Source organism: Caretta caretta, chromosome 10 (assembly GCF_965140235.1).
Source record: "Caretta caretta isolate rCarCar2 chromosome 10, rCarCar1.hap1, whole genome shotgun sequence".
NCBI classification, from domain to species: Eukaryota; Metazoa; Chordata; order Testudines; family Cheloniidae; genus Caretta; species Caretta caretta.
Window position 1 is genome coordinate 18,370,607 of NC_134215.1, and position 13,250 is coordinate 18,383,856.

Genomic DNA, 13,250 nt, shown 5'->3' on the forward strand with positions numbered 1-13,250 from the left:
AGCACTTTTGCATATGAAAGTCTAAAATCAAGCCAAATAACAAATTCAATTTTTTTCATAATTAAAACTGGAAGCCTTTTAATTATTTAAACACTTTATTACATTGGTATAACGCGGTACTAAATAGACAACGCAATAACGTTCTGATTTCAAACCAATTTTTTCCCAGGTGGCTACAATGTCAATGGAGGATCTGGGGAAAATACTTATGGTCGGAAGTCGGTGGGGCAAGAGCTGAGAGTTAACAATGTGACCAACCCTGATTTTACCAGTGTTCAGCATGGAAATCGTGCTTTAGCCACAAAAGACATGAGGAAATCACAGGGTAAGAATGCTATGTGTTTACAGGAAGAATAACAGTAAATTATTTTGAAGTGTAAAATTGTAAACTTCCAAAGATAGGTTGACTGCAGATTAAAAGTATTTGGGGAAAAATACACAATTTAAAAACAAGTGTTTTGGCTATATTGTTACATGGGAAAAAGAGAACATGAAAATATGACTCTCTAATTTGACAGCTCAGTTTATCTTCTAAAGTGAGGAGCGTGGTCTACTTAGTGATAAGAGCAAGATGGGAATCAGTCATGGGCTCTGCTCCCACTACATCAGAGACTTCCTATGTGAAGTTGAACAGATCTTCAGCCTTATTTTTATGATGGTTTAATTTGAACAGTGTTTGCATGAAAATAGGATTTGTTTTATGACTAAATGAAGTTATAAACACTAACTACAGTTGTGTTACTTAGTCCAACAACAGCTGATTGTTATAATTACACCTCTACTCTGATATAATGTGGTCCGATATAACATGAATTCGGATATAACGCGGTAAAGCAGCGCTCCGGGGAGCAGGGCTGTTTTACCTTGTGATATCAGAATTCATGTTACCACAAGTGGCTCCTCTGAGCCCCCCCCCCCCTTACTTGCTGTGGCTCCCCCATCCCAGTTCACCTCCGCTCCGCCCCCTCCCATGAGTGCGCTACAGCTCCGCTTCTCCCCCTTCCCAGGCTTGCCGCGATTGACGTGGCAAGCCTGGGAAGGGGAGAAGAGGAGCTGCGGCGCACTTGTGGGAGGGGGTAGAACGGAGGTGAGCTGGGGCGGGGGGGGGGCGCAGAGGAACCTCTTCCTGCCCCAGGTCACCTGTGCTCCGCCTCTGCCTCTTCCCCTGAGCCCGCTGCCGCCGCTCTGCTTCTCTCCCACCTTCTTTCCAGGCTTCCCGCACCAAATAGCTGATTGGCGCAGCAAGCCTGGGAGGAAGAGGAGGAGCGGAGCAGCGGCGGTGGGCTCAGGGGAGGAGGCGGAGCGGAGATGAGCTGGGGTGGGGAGCTTGGTTTTCCTCTCCCTACCCCGATATAACACGGTTTCACCTATAAGACAGTAAGACTTTTAGGCTCCCGAGGACCGCGTTATAGCGGGGTAGAGGTGTAATTAGTGGTTCCTAAAGGCCTCCACCAAAATTGACTGTGCTACGCAATTTATAAACAAATAGTAATGGACAGTCCTTGCCCCAGATAGGTTAGTCTACTTTAGGCAAGACAGACAAAAGCTGTGAGAGAAGAATACTATCTCCATTTTACAGATTAGAAAACGGGGACACAGACTGACTTATTCAAATAGAGATTTTGTGGCAGAGCCAGGAATTAAACCTAGACCTCCTGAGTCCCAGTCTAGTTCCTTAACAACAAGAATGTCCTGCCCTTTCTGATCTCTTCAGATGAGCCATAAGTAGATGAATGACTAATAGCTGTCCCTGTTTTAAGTCTCATGTCTCTAGTAATAGAATTTAGGGGTGAGAAGAGAGAATATTTTTCAGTATTAGCAGAATATTCTTAATAGTATGTATGTTTCTCTTGAGCAAGCCACAGCTCTAAGTTGCTTCTTAAAGTGCAAAAACTACAGTCTTTAAAGAATGAAATTTAAAAGTAACCATCGGTGACTAGTACACATCTGTTCATATTTCATCTGTCTTTGGACTCAACAGTTTGAGGGCAACTTTTTATTGGGGAGAGTTCACTAATTGGTGGTGTAATCTCTTAGCCAGTTATGTTAAAACTTGGTGTATCCTTTGAAATAATAGAATAATTTTTTTGTGGTAGGATTTTATTTTTAATTTCTTTGTTTGCCATGATCTGAATGTGGTTTCTTTACAGTTGTTTAAATATGGAGGTTGTCTTACTATGAGGGGTAATTAGCATGTTGCAGAAACTTCCCTATTTTGCAAACAAAGTCTTTTGCAGGTGTCCTGTGTTTAACGCTTTGCTTTGCACAACTTCATGTTCATTTTGTCCTTCTGACTTGGTTTTCAGCATATGATTTAGGCTCAACTAACTGGCAGTCTCAACATTTTATTATGTAATAAAGGTCAATATTTCATTTATTAATCAAATTGAAAGAAAGCTGTTTTTAACAGAATTATAAACTGGAAGACTTTTTCATGGAGAAATGAAGTACGTCTATCTAAACCAGTAAACTGTCTTTTTGCAGTTTCATATTGTCGTTTCTTTTTGTATATAAAACAGCACAGCTGCATTTTAATTGAGAAATAAATGTACAGTTCTTGCTCTGAAGAGATTACAAACAAAAGGATAGACACACAAGATGAGACACCAGGAAGTCAAGCGATGAAGATTTAATTACTACAGGTTTAGTTATTTCTATTAACTTTAGATCTACAAGTTAAAACTGAAGAGCCTGCCAGTTTGCTCTACCTCCAGAGCTGCAATTGGTGACAGAAATCCCTCTGCGCAAGTTTAGCACTGCCTTATTCAAGACATTTCTAAATTAGTTACTAAAGAGTACTTATATTCTTATTCCTAACTATAGTATAACTAGTACAGAGTGCATTTCAGAAAAGTAGTTTCTCTCTAAGGCTCCGGTGACCTGTTTCTCTGCAACCCAAATGCTACAGAAACTGGCTGACAAGGCAAAAGAAAACTTTGAGCAAAACTACTCATCCTGTTCCTCTCCTTCCTTCCACAGTGGGTCAGAGATTTGTGATTTTCTGTTTTCAGATGAGTCATTACAGTGCCCTTACACCCTGCTCTCCTATCTCTGTAGCTCAGCCATGTATGGGACATTGGCAGGTAATCTTTGCAGGGCAGCTGCCAAATAAGTCCAGCAGCCAAAGGCTTCTCAAATTAGAGTGATCTTCTTGTAGCAGGGATTCCAGTTCCTAGAGTGGGAATTTCATGGAAGAAATTCCAGCTCTTGCATTAGCAACACCAGGAGCTGACTGTGGTTCCTTCAACACTCCTCACTGGATATAGGGTGTGCTTTCCCATTTCTTAAGACCATGACTTCCAGATAAGCCAAGAGAAAAGGAAAATGAATTCAGTCTACATGGCTATAGTACAGCTGAATACATTGTGCTCAGTTCCAAAAAAGAAATTACAATGAGGAAGTAACATGTTCTCCAAAAGCCTTTTTGAAATTCTTTGAGCTTTTGGGGATGTATAGACATGCTGGCCAGAAACAAGATGTACATTAGACTGCGTCAAGTTTTCCTTGCCATTTCCTTTTCATAAAGATGCCCAATCACCTATCTTCCTCAAAGTTTTAAGACTCTGAACTAATGGCCGATGAGAAACAGATTCTCAAATGCCTTTTAATTTTTTTTTAAACCAGGCAGGGCAGCTACAACAATCGATACCTGTCTGGAAGGTTGGGAAGCACCTTTCCCAACCAGAATAGTACAAGGAGTGTGGTCTCCTAGGGTGAAATGACCAATTAATAGTTTACCAGAACAGAGTGACAATCCACAATGGTCTCAAACCATTGATCTAGTAGTCAATGATGACTAACCGTAATCTTTCTCATGCTCCATATGTCTTAAACAGCAGGGAAAATCTAGCCAACCAGTCTTCCAGAAGGAGCCCTACATTCCCCTTTAAACAGGGGAAGAAAATCTACTATCCATCTGAACTCCCCCATTCAAGAGAACACCATCACAGTTGGCTGGCTAAGTAAAGAACGGATGAATTTTATGGATTGGAGTTGCCACTTCCTGTCTTGGTATTAGTAGTAAAATTGGTTGGCTTTCAGACCTAAGGGCGTCCAAGCAAAACTACAATTCTTCTTTTTGTATTTTTACCCACGAGACTAAAACGTGGAGCAGTAGCCACTCTCAGTTAGGACCAAGGGAGCTCTTGTCCACGTTTACTTTTTTCTTCAGAACCAGAGATCTCACTGAAGATCAGAAGAAGAAGAGCAATAGTCTTTCTTATCATGCAAACCTGATGTAGGATACCATGTATTTGGGGATCAACAATCTCTCGGAAATAATCGGTTTGTTCCACACAGGAAGAATCTGCTAGCATAGGAATCAATGCCATATCAAGATCCTACCAGATAGAAGTTAGCTGTCTGGTTGTTTAGGTTATCTAATTATTCTCTTTTCCCCAGTGTTAACATGCCTTTCTCATCAAAGAAAGAATTATGAATAAAGTCTGTGTATGCCTGTTGGTATTCAAACACTAGAACAAGATTGGACAAATCACTGCTAATTCTCATTAAGATTGTACAAGTGCAGGATTTTTTATCACTATGGTATGGATAAAGATGAATCCATGTGGAGTGCATATTTCCTCTATCCTTGTTTGTTCTCATAGTAATGACTACGATTTTCCATCCATCCAGATGTTAAGATATAGCTTAAAGCAGACTCTCTATTACTTCTGATAGATGAGCAGTTCATTTTCCTCAGTTCTTCTATCTGATATTAAAAATATTTACTGAAAATTGATTTAGGTTTCACTGTACATTTTATTTATCAGAGTCTTTTCACCTTCTCATGACCTGATTTGTAGTGAGGGATCTCAGGGGAAACTCACTTATGTTTGTTCTACTTAGACAAACAGGTACCAAACATAGATTCTATTTCCGAAGTAAACCAAACTTTTCATAGTTCTGGAGTAGTTCTGATGTCATTTGGTAAGATTCTCTCTGTGTAAAATAAATCTGACAAATTTTAGACAACTGCAGAGTCATCAAGATTCCTGAAGCTAGTAGGTTACCATCTTATTTAGCAAAAACAACGAGGAATCCTTGTGGCACCTTAGAGACTAACAAATGTATTTGAACATAAGCTTTCGTGGGCTAGAACCCACTTCATCAGATGCATGGAGTCAACTGTCTGTAATGGGCCACACTCTTACCACCTCAAAAGTTGTTTTTCCTCCCTTGGTATCCTGCTGTTAATAGATTTATCTCGTTAGATTGACCTCACACTTGGTAAAGCAACCCCCATCCTTTCATGTATTTATACCTGTTCCTGTATTTTCACTCCATGCATCTGATGAAGTGGGTTCTAGCCCATGAAAGCTTATGCCCAAACAAATTTGTTAGTCTCTAAGGTACCACAAGGACTTCTCGTTGTTTTTGCTGATACAGACTAACATGGCTACCCCTCTGAAACCTGTCATCTTATATAGGGCTCCAACTCGCCTATCAGTAATAACCTTGTGGACCATGGAATGGTACATCTCAAATGAAGGTACTGGTCAGGTAGTAAATTGATCACTCATTCACTAAACAATACAAAACTTATGTGGAGTCCATACTCAACACAACATTTGGACGGAAAGGTTTGCATGTAGTAGTAACTTGTTAACTTACATTTATTTTATATTACTGTGGCACAAAAGAAGCCCCGACTGAGATCATAGCCCCATTTGCTCTGTACATACACATATATTGTAAACAGTCCCTGCCCAGAAGATCTTGGAGTCTTAAACAAGACAGAGAGGATGGAAGAAATAAGTATGATGCCTATTTTACAGATGATAAATTCTGTATTTGTCTCTCTTCTAACATTAAAACAACATGACCTGCCACCCTCGGTGGAGTGTCAGTACTTAAAACAAAAACAGTTCCTAATCTTTCAGTTTGGTGTGGATGCCCTAGGCCTGCTAAAGGCCCCAGAGTGACAGGAAACCTTGGAAATGCCTCATAAACTCCCCAAGTCCATGTCTGCTATATATGCTTTATATATGCTTTAGTCTGGAGTTCTTTGTGTAAGCATATGAAGGTGAGTTATCACAGCCCTTAAGAGTCTCAGTAGCAGAGCATATTACAGAATGTTACAAATGCTTCTGTGGATCTCAGGCTATGCCTGACACAGCAAAAGATTCTATTCAAAATGTATTGGACTCCACGGAGGTTTTGCAAGATGAGGGCTTTGTCCTCTGATGTAAGTTGGTGCTGTAATAGAGAAAAAGGAACCCTTCTGCATGCTATGGGACTGTCGAACAGCCAGGCAGTTGTGGAAAGAGGTGGACACAAGTGATACGCTTCTTCAACCAGACCTCAGTTTAAAATTATTTCCTAGGTTATGTACCTACTATGCTTGGTTTAACTCCACCACAGGACTTTGATTCTTGAGGGTTGCCATGATTATGAAGCTCATGATTTTACAAAAAATGAAGGAGTAGGCTTATGCCCGGAATAGAGCAATAGTATTCAGACCTGTCTGAGTGAGCAGCAAAAGAAAGAATATCTTACCAATATTGAGAGCACTTATATGAATTGGAAGAAATTTGGACCCTGTTTCTTGATACACTTGGATAAAGAATGCAGACAGCTCAAGGAATACAGACTTCCATTTTATCTGACTCCTCTGCTTTTTTTCCTCTCCTTTCATCCCCCCAGATCTTGCCTTCCCTTTTTTGGCTATTTGTGTGTATTTTTATTGTTACCTCAATCCTAACATGTTGTCTCTGTGCAGTATTGTTTTATTTTTGTATTGTCTAGTCTTGCATCTTTGACAAGCTGTAAAATTGCAAAATTTTATTGAATAGCCTGTGAAATGGGTGGTATTTGGTAACATACAAGCTGTAAATTGTTTACTTTTTGTATTTTTTGTTTCTTTATGAATACTAATAAAAATGATTGTCAAATCTGTGTTCTACTGTTCTGAATTTCTGAAAATGTGTTGTTTCATTCCAGTTAAAATCTCTCCTGCTTGGGACATCAACTGCTAAGATTTCATTTTAAGATCTTTGGGCCTGAATATACTGGAGATTAGGAAAGTTTTATATTCCCCTGAAAACTTCCTTTCTGTTAATAGTTAGGGAGAATAGGATCCTATAAGAAGTGGAGACATAATTACAGTAAAGGTATTCTGTTTTGTTTTATAAGTAGAAGACCCTGCTGCAGAGGCAGGAAAACAGAGCTGTTCAAAACAGTTAACCTGTTCTTATTGTTAATCCATCATAAAATTAAATTTATTTCAGTTTTGAAGTTATTGCTCTTCAACAGGCAGGGTTAGCCTAATGCTGTAACCACAGGTTTTGTTCTGCCTAAGAGCAACAAGGAGACCAAAGAGACATTATAGAGTGTGTACTATTTGCTAAAGAGAAGAAATTTTCAGGTATCTGAACCCATTTTTCTATTTCATTTTTTTAATTTGAGGCTAAGGTAAAGACAAAAATAAAACTGGGTTTTGTTTTTTCTCAAGAAATGGCTATGCTATTAAAATATACCCATGAATTTAAGTTCAGCTTGCTTAGTAAATACTCATACACCATTATAGAGAAAAAAATATTTTTCAGAGCGATCGTTGTCTTATTCTGACGAGTCTCGACTGTCAAATCTTCTTCGGAGAATTACTCGGGAAGACGACAGAGACCGAAGACTGGCTACTGTAAAGCAATTGAAAGAATTTATTCAGCAACCAGAAAACAAACTGGTTAGTAATGTTAACATGCAGTTCCATGTATCATTAAAATGTATAATATGTTCGTTTTCTAAATCAATTTTCTAAACGTTTGACTACTGAAGTGTAGGCTGGGTTAATGCACTTGGTTTTTTTTGTTTTTTTTTAAAGGGTAAACATTTCTGGGCCATGTGCCCTTTCTGTAGCGTTCAGGAAATGATTTATAGCTTGATTACTTAAGACATTTGCCTCAAAGCAAAACCACAAAATACGTGTGAGCCCAAGATGTAAATACGACATCCATTGTACAGCAGTCAGTCTGTTCTTTTTCTTCTGACTGCTCCTGGAAATATTTTCTTGATGAATTAAGTACATTTTTACTTGAATTGAAATGATTTTCTTGTATTCAAAATAATAATTAACTTCAATATTTTTATTAAAAATTGAATACTTATATAAATCATGGATTACTGTGGCAAGGTTCGCAGCTGAGGGAAATACAATTTTCTAGAAAATACAGATGGGGGGAGGGAAGAGCTTCCTACAATGGTACTTGGGGAACCAGAAGCACCCCATCCCCATTTCAATTATGAGCTAGCTTGATGCAAATATCATTGTCTCGCCAGTAGTTTCCCAGCTGTTGGACAGGGACGGGTGATAGATTAGAATCCTGTGAAACCTGCGTGATAGATTATTTCAGAAAAACGAACATTTGCTTAACACCAACCTCTCAGATCTCTCTGAAGGGCAAAATAGAACCACTGAAGCATGAACCTACTACTCCTTCCAGGGATTGCTGTCAAGTTAGCAAAATCTCATCGTTAACTGTATAATATAATAAATCTGAATCCTGTCCATTACCAGGATTGGATTGATGGTTAATGATTAAAGGGCAGTCTCTGTGTTGCAAACCAGACTTAAAGCCAGTTAAAAGGGGCAAGGTCATAAGAGGGCTCCACATAGAGTTAATTTTGCTATAGCCATCTTACTATCTTTGCCCAAATAGGAAAGATTATGGCAAAATAGCTTTAGTTCCACTGCAGCCCTCTGACTTACTTCATCCTTACTTCATCCTTGATCCTGTGTAACAGGATAGCTTGCACCTTTTAAAGGTGAGAGGCCTGGGGCCAGCTAATCTTAGGGAAGTAGGCACACCTTTGCAGGGATCAGGTTAGTTCCCTATAAGAGCAGCAGGAACCTGCAGAGAGAGGGGATGCTCAAGGAGAGAGAACCAGAGGAAGCTGTGACAGAGACTGTAGAAGAGTTGTTGTGCACACGAGACCTTTGTCCAGGCAGAAGGGTTTGGGCCTGGAAGACAGAGAACAAGGCTGAGGACCAGGGAGAGCAGATTCCATGGGAAAAGAGAGACTTCAGCCAGGTGGGGCTGAGAGTGGCTTGCCAAGACAGGAAAGAGCTGTGGGGAGAAGAAAAGTCCCAGGACTGAGGATAGTTTTGCCTTTCATGCCAATAAATTAGATCCTAGAAGAAGGGGTGTTATTTAAGGAGCCCCTTGAAGGGGGGAAATTGAGGCAGGGTTGCCTGTTGAGTGACTTCGGCTGCGAGAGGGCGCGGAAGGCAGTCCTTACGATGAAACTCTGGCTGCAGGCCTTTACCATGAGACTGCGCTGCAATTGTTAATTGATATCTTAGCAATAGACTGAGTTCAGATATTGTCTGTGTTGATTATTTTAGGTCAGCTACCATAAGGGGCACAAGTCCAGTTTGCAAGTTGGAAGTCGAAGCTTTGTGAGCCCATCTAGTATTTTAAAAATGAACTGAAACAGAGAAGACATTGCATTTGTCTCCTCTAAATACAAATTTGCTATCATGAAGGCATCCAGTCTGGCCACAACAGAAATATTACTGTTTCTTGGAGAAGGCAGCCTTGATTCAGTAGACAGTATACCTCTCAAAGACATTCTGGTGGTTAGGGCTTTCTTGTTCTGGAAGAAAGTGTTTTGCCTCCTCTGAATCACTGTTAGACACAATAAGAGTCTTCTAATCCCATTCTGCAATTTACAAAGGTTTGGCATTATAGACCTGAGGTGTGAGAAACAAAGAGCAAATTTGCCAGTATTTACTTGTTGGCGAGAGAATGAATCTATGCAGGTAAAATAGCTACATGGGATATTTATGAATCTCCTGTTCTGCAGCAATTGGTGCTGAATTCAACAGTCTTGCTATCAACATCAGAGGCTTCTTTTGAAAATCATATAAACGTTTTTCCCTCTTAAAGTTTAAACCAGTGCACTTTTCTCATGCAAATGAGACCTACATCAGTTACTCTCCTTTAGCTTATTTTACAGTAACTGTAAAGTTTTTCCTTCTGAAAATCAGTGTGGTGTTGATTTCTGCATCATATTGAGTATCTTCTTTTATTGAATAAATCTTGTTTGGTCTTGATTATTAAAAATGAGGAAATGCATATTCCATTAAGGATTCCTACTGTCTATCAGGCATATGAGAGGAGCTATTATATATATGTCTTTAAAAAAATAAATAAAGGCATAAGAATACTCCCAGTGAAGTGCATGCCTGTTTTATGCTTTTCATAGCCACAATGCTGTTAAAACTTCTGAAGGAACCCACTACTCATAAAAAGTCTTATCTGATGCTGATTGGAATAAAAATTAAGCATAAGTAGCTGGGAGGTCAGACTACTTTTACATGTGAATTTTAGTTCAAATGTATTTATAAGCATCTTTTTGGAATCTAACATAGGCCTGTTGCCCTCCCACCCCTTGTGGATCTTACATGTTTTAGGCTTAGTTGTAACTGTCAAGCTCTCCAGTGGCCTTGGGATTTTTCACACATATGCTCAGAAAAAAATATGATGGGCATCTGTGAGCATTTCATGTTGTTTATTTTGGGGTGGAGTATAAGTGTGTGTGTGTGTGTTTTAATGTGGGAGAAGTTAAGACTCCTCAAAATGGGACAGTTGAGAGCACTGTCATCATTTTAGTTTGCTAGCATGAAAGCAGGACTTCAAAATTAAGGGTTAGCCTAGCTGAAAATATGAGGACTTGCTAAAAATCTCATCTCATTTCATTTTACTTGTAGGATCTTGGCTCAGGCTCTCACTATTTATTAGTCAACCTCTTCCCCTGCCCTTCTCCATCCTCAATCCAACCTCAGTTTTTCATAATCTTTTTAATTTAGACTTTTCATAACACTAGGGAAGATACAGTAGACTTGCAGATATATTTCTCAGAACACAGTGCTAATGCCCATCAAACTTGTCCTTAACTCAACAGTGAAGGAAGTTTTAGGGTAGACCCACAAACAATTAGAACAGTAAGTATCATACTTCTCACACGTGGCCTGTCAGAACATTGTCAAAGCCTCTCCACAGTGTCAAACTTTTAATATATTTTTAAAGGAAATATTTACTTTAACTTAGACCATTCCAGGAAGTACACTTTTCATCACTGAAATTTTTAGCTATGAGCAGATAATGTTCTTGACATAATCTTGAGCCAAAACTTTAAAACCTACTCAAGACAAAGATTTTTAGTGAGCCATAATATCTGTAGGCACTAGATCAGGGGTGGGCAAACGTTTTGGCCCAAGGGCCACATCTGGGTATGGAAATTGTATGGTGGGCCATGAATGCTCACGATATTGGGGGTTGGGGCGTGGGAGGGGGTGAGAGCTCTAGCTGGGGGTGTGGGCTCTGGGGTGCAGGAGGGTGGGACCAAGGGGTTCAAAGGGCAGGAGTGGGATCCAGGTTGGGGCAAAGGATTGGGGCATGGGAGGAGGTTGGGGTGCAGACTCCAGGCAGTGCTTACCTCAAGCAGCTCCTGGAAGCAGCGGCATGTTCCCCCTCTGACTCCTACACAGAGGTGTGGCCAGGTGGCTCTGAACGCTGCCCCGTTCGCAGATGCTGCCCCTGCAGCTCCCATTGGCCCTGTTTGCTGGCCAATAGGAGCTGCAGGGGTGGCGCTTGGGGAAGGGGTAGGGGCCGTGTGCGGAGCAGAGCTGCATAGAGCAAGCCCCTGACCCCGCTCCATGGCAGGAGCTCAAGGGCCAGATTAAAATGTCTGAAGGCTCGGACGCGGCCCCCGGGCCATAGTTTGCCCACCCCTGCACTAGATGCCACCACCGTTTTTGCATTCTGTCTTGCAAAGCCTGCATAAGTCTTTCCCTTCCTTGTTCCATGGTATCCTGTGCCTTTTCATACTTCCTTTCCCAGAAGCAAAGGTTCCCCAACTTGTTTTATAATGACACCATGGTATTCTGAGGGAGTCAAGCACGCAGTCCCTCTCATTTTGCCATTGTTTTCTGAAATGGATCAGCATTGATCAGAATGTAAGATTTTTGAAGTGACCACACACTTTTTCCCCCAAGCACATTAGAAGGTAAACATGTTTTATAAATAAAAAAAAACATAAAAGTAGGCGTATTAGTTTTTAAACATGTCATGTTTTTTGTTATAGTGCCTAACGCTATTGCAAGTGATGTATTTTTGTTTGACCGTGCATTGCCGTATATACCATGCACGTAACTATTCCTCTAGCCTCAGCAATAATTTCCTTTGCAGAATAAGAGATGTGACTGTTTTCCAAAGTTAGGATCACCTAACAAAACATGCTTTTTTTTAAATTTTTTATTTTTTTTTAATAAATACCCCCCAGCCTTAATTAATCAATTAAAGGGTTATTCTGCTGATATACCTGATGGTCAGCATAAAATTGTGTACCCGTAGAAGACATGACAGTAGAATCTCAGAGTTACGAACACCTTGGGAATGGAGGTTCGAAATTGTTCGTAACTCTGAACAAAACATTATGGTGGTTCTTTTAAAAGTTTACAACTAAACATTGACTTAATACAGCTTTGAAACTTTGCTATGCAGAAGAAAGATTCTGCTTTCTTTTTTCTTTTTTAAGTTGTTTACATTTAACACAATATTGTATTGTGTTTTTGGGGTTTTTTGTGTCTCTTTTGCTGCCTGATTCCATACTTCCGGTTCCAAATGAGGTGTCTGGTTGATTGGGCAATTTGTAATTCTGGTGTTTGTAACTCTAAAGTTCTACTGTACTGGAGATAAGGCTCTCTTCATGTTTGTGATGCAACAGTATTAGTGAGAACTACGTTTAGGCTTAATTGCAGTATGTTAGTAAGCTTTTCTAGCCAGTACAGATAGGTATGAAACATAATCTGTAGCACAATATTACAAATCTATTTAAAATAATTCATAGCTGTGTATGATGTCCAGCGAAGATATAATAGTAGTCCACTGTTGCTAATAATGTTTTAATGTGAGTGTAGGAAGGGTCTAAATTGCGGTAGCAATTGTGACAGTTTTAAGTGTATATCCTTTAACTATTGCAGGTACTAGTTAAACAACTGGATAATATCCTGACTGCCATACATGATGTGCTTAACGAAAGGTAAGCTGCAATAAGCTAGAAAAACAAAGCAGTCCAAAAGTTTTAAAGGGACACTGTCCACTTGAATGTTTTCAAATTGACTAATTTCTAAAATGTCTATTTTCTTATAGAGCACCTTTTCAAATATTGTGCCCTGACTTAAAATAAAAAGTCCTTTTAAACATTTTTAAGTGCTTTTCTGCTCCTGTGTTAACAGCAAAGGTGAA

General features: G+C 39.8%; 1 protein-coding gene across 2 annotated transcripts in view; it reads left to right on the forward strand.

The window, feature by feature from the left end:
* The window catches only part of SMG1 (SMG1 nonsense mediated mRNA decay associated PI3K related kinase), a 119,015-nt gene that overhangs the window by 24,622 nt on the left and 81,143 nt on the right, over window positions 1-13,250 (forward strand). For both annotated transcript variants that reach the window (XM_048865858.2, XM_075132746.1), the window contains 3 exons: window positions 170-325; window positions 7,548-7,684; window positions 12,986-13,044. In XM_048865858.2, the coding sequence (XP_048721815.2) occupies window positions 170-325; window positions 7,548-7,684; window positions 12,986-13,044 (352 nt within the window). The remainder of the gene's footprint in view (window positions 1-169; window positions 326-7,547; window positions 7,685-12,985; window positions 13,045-13,250) is intronic.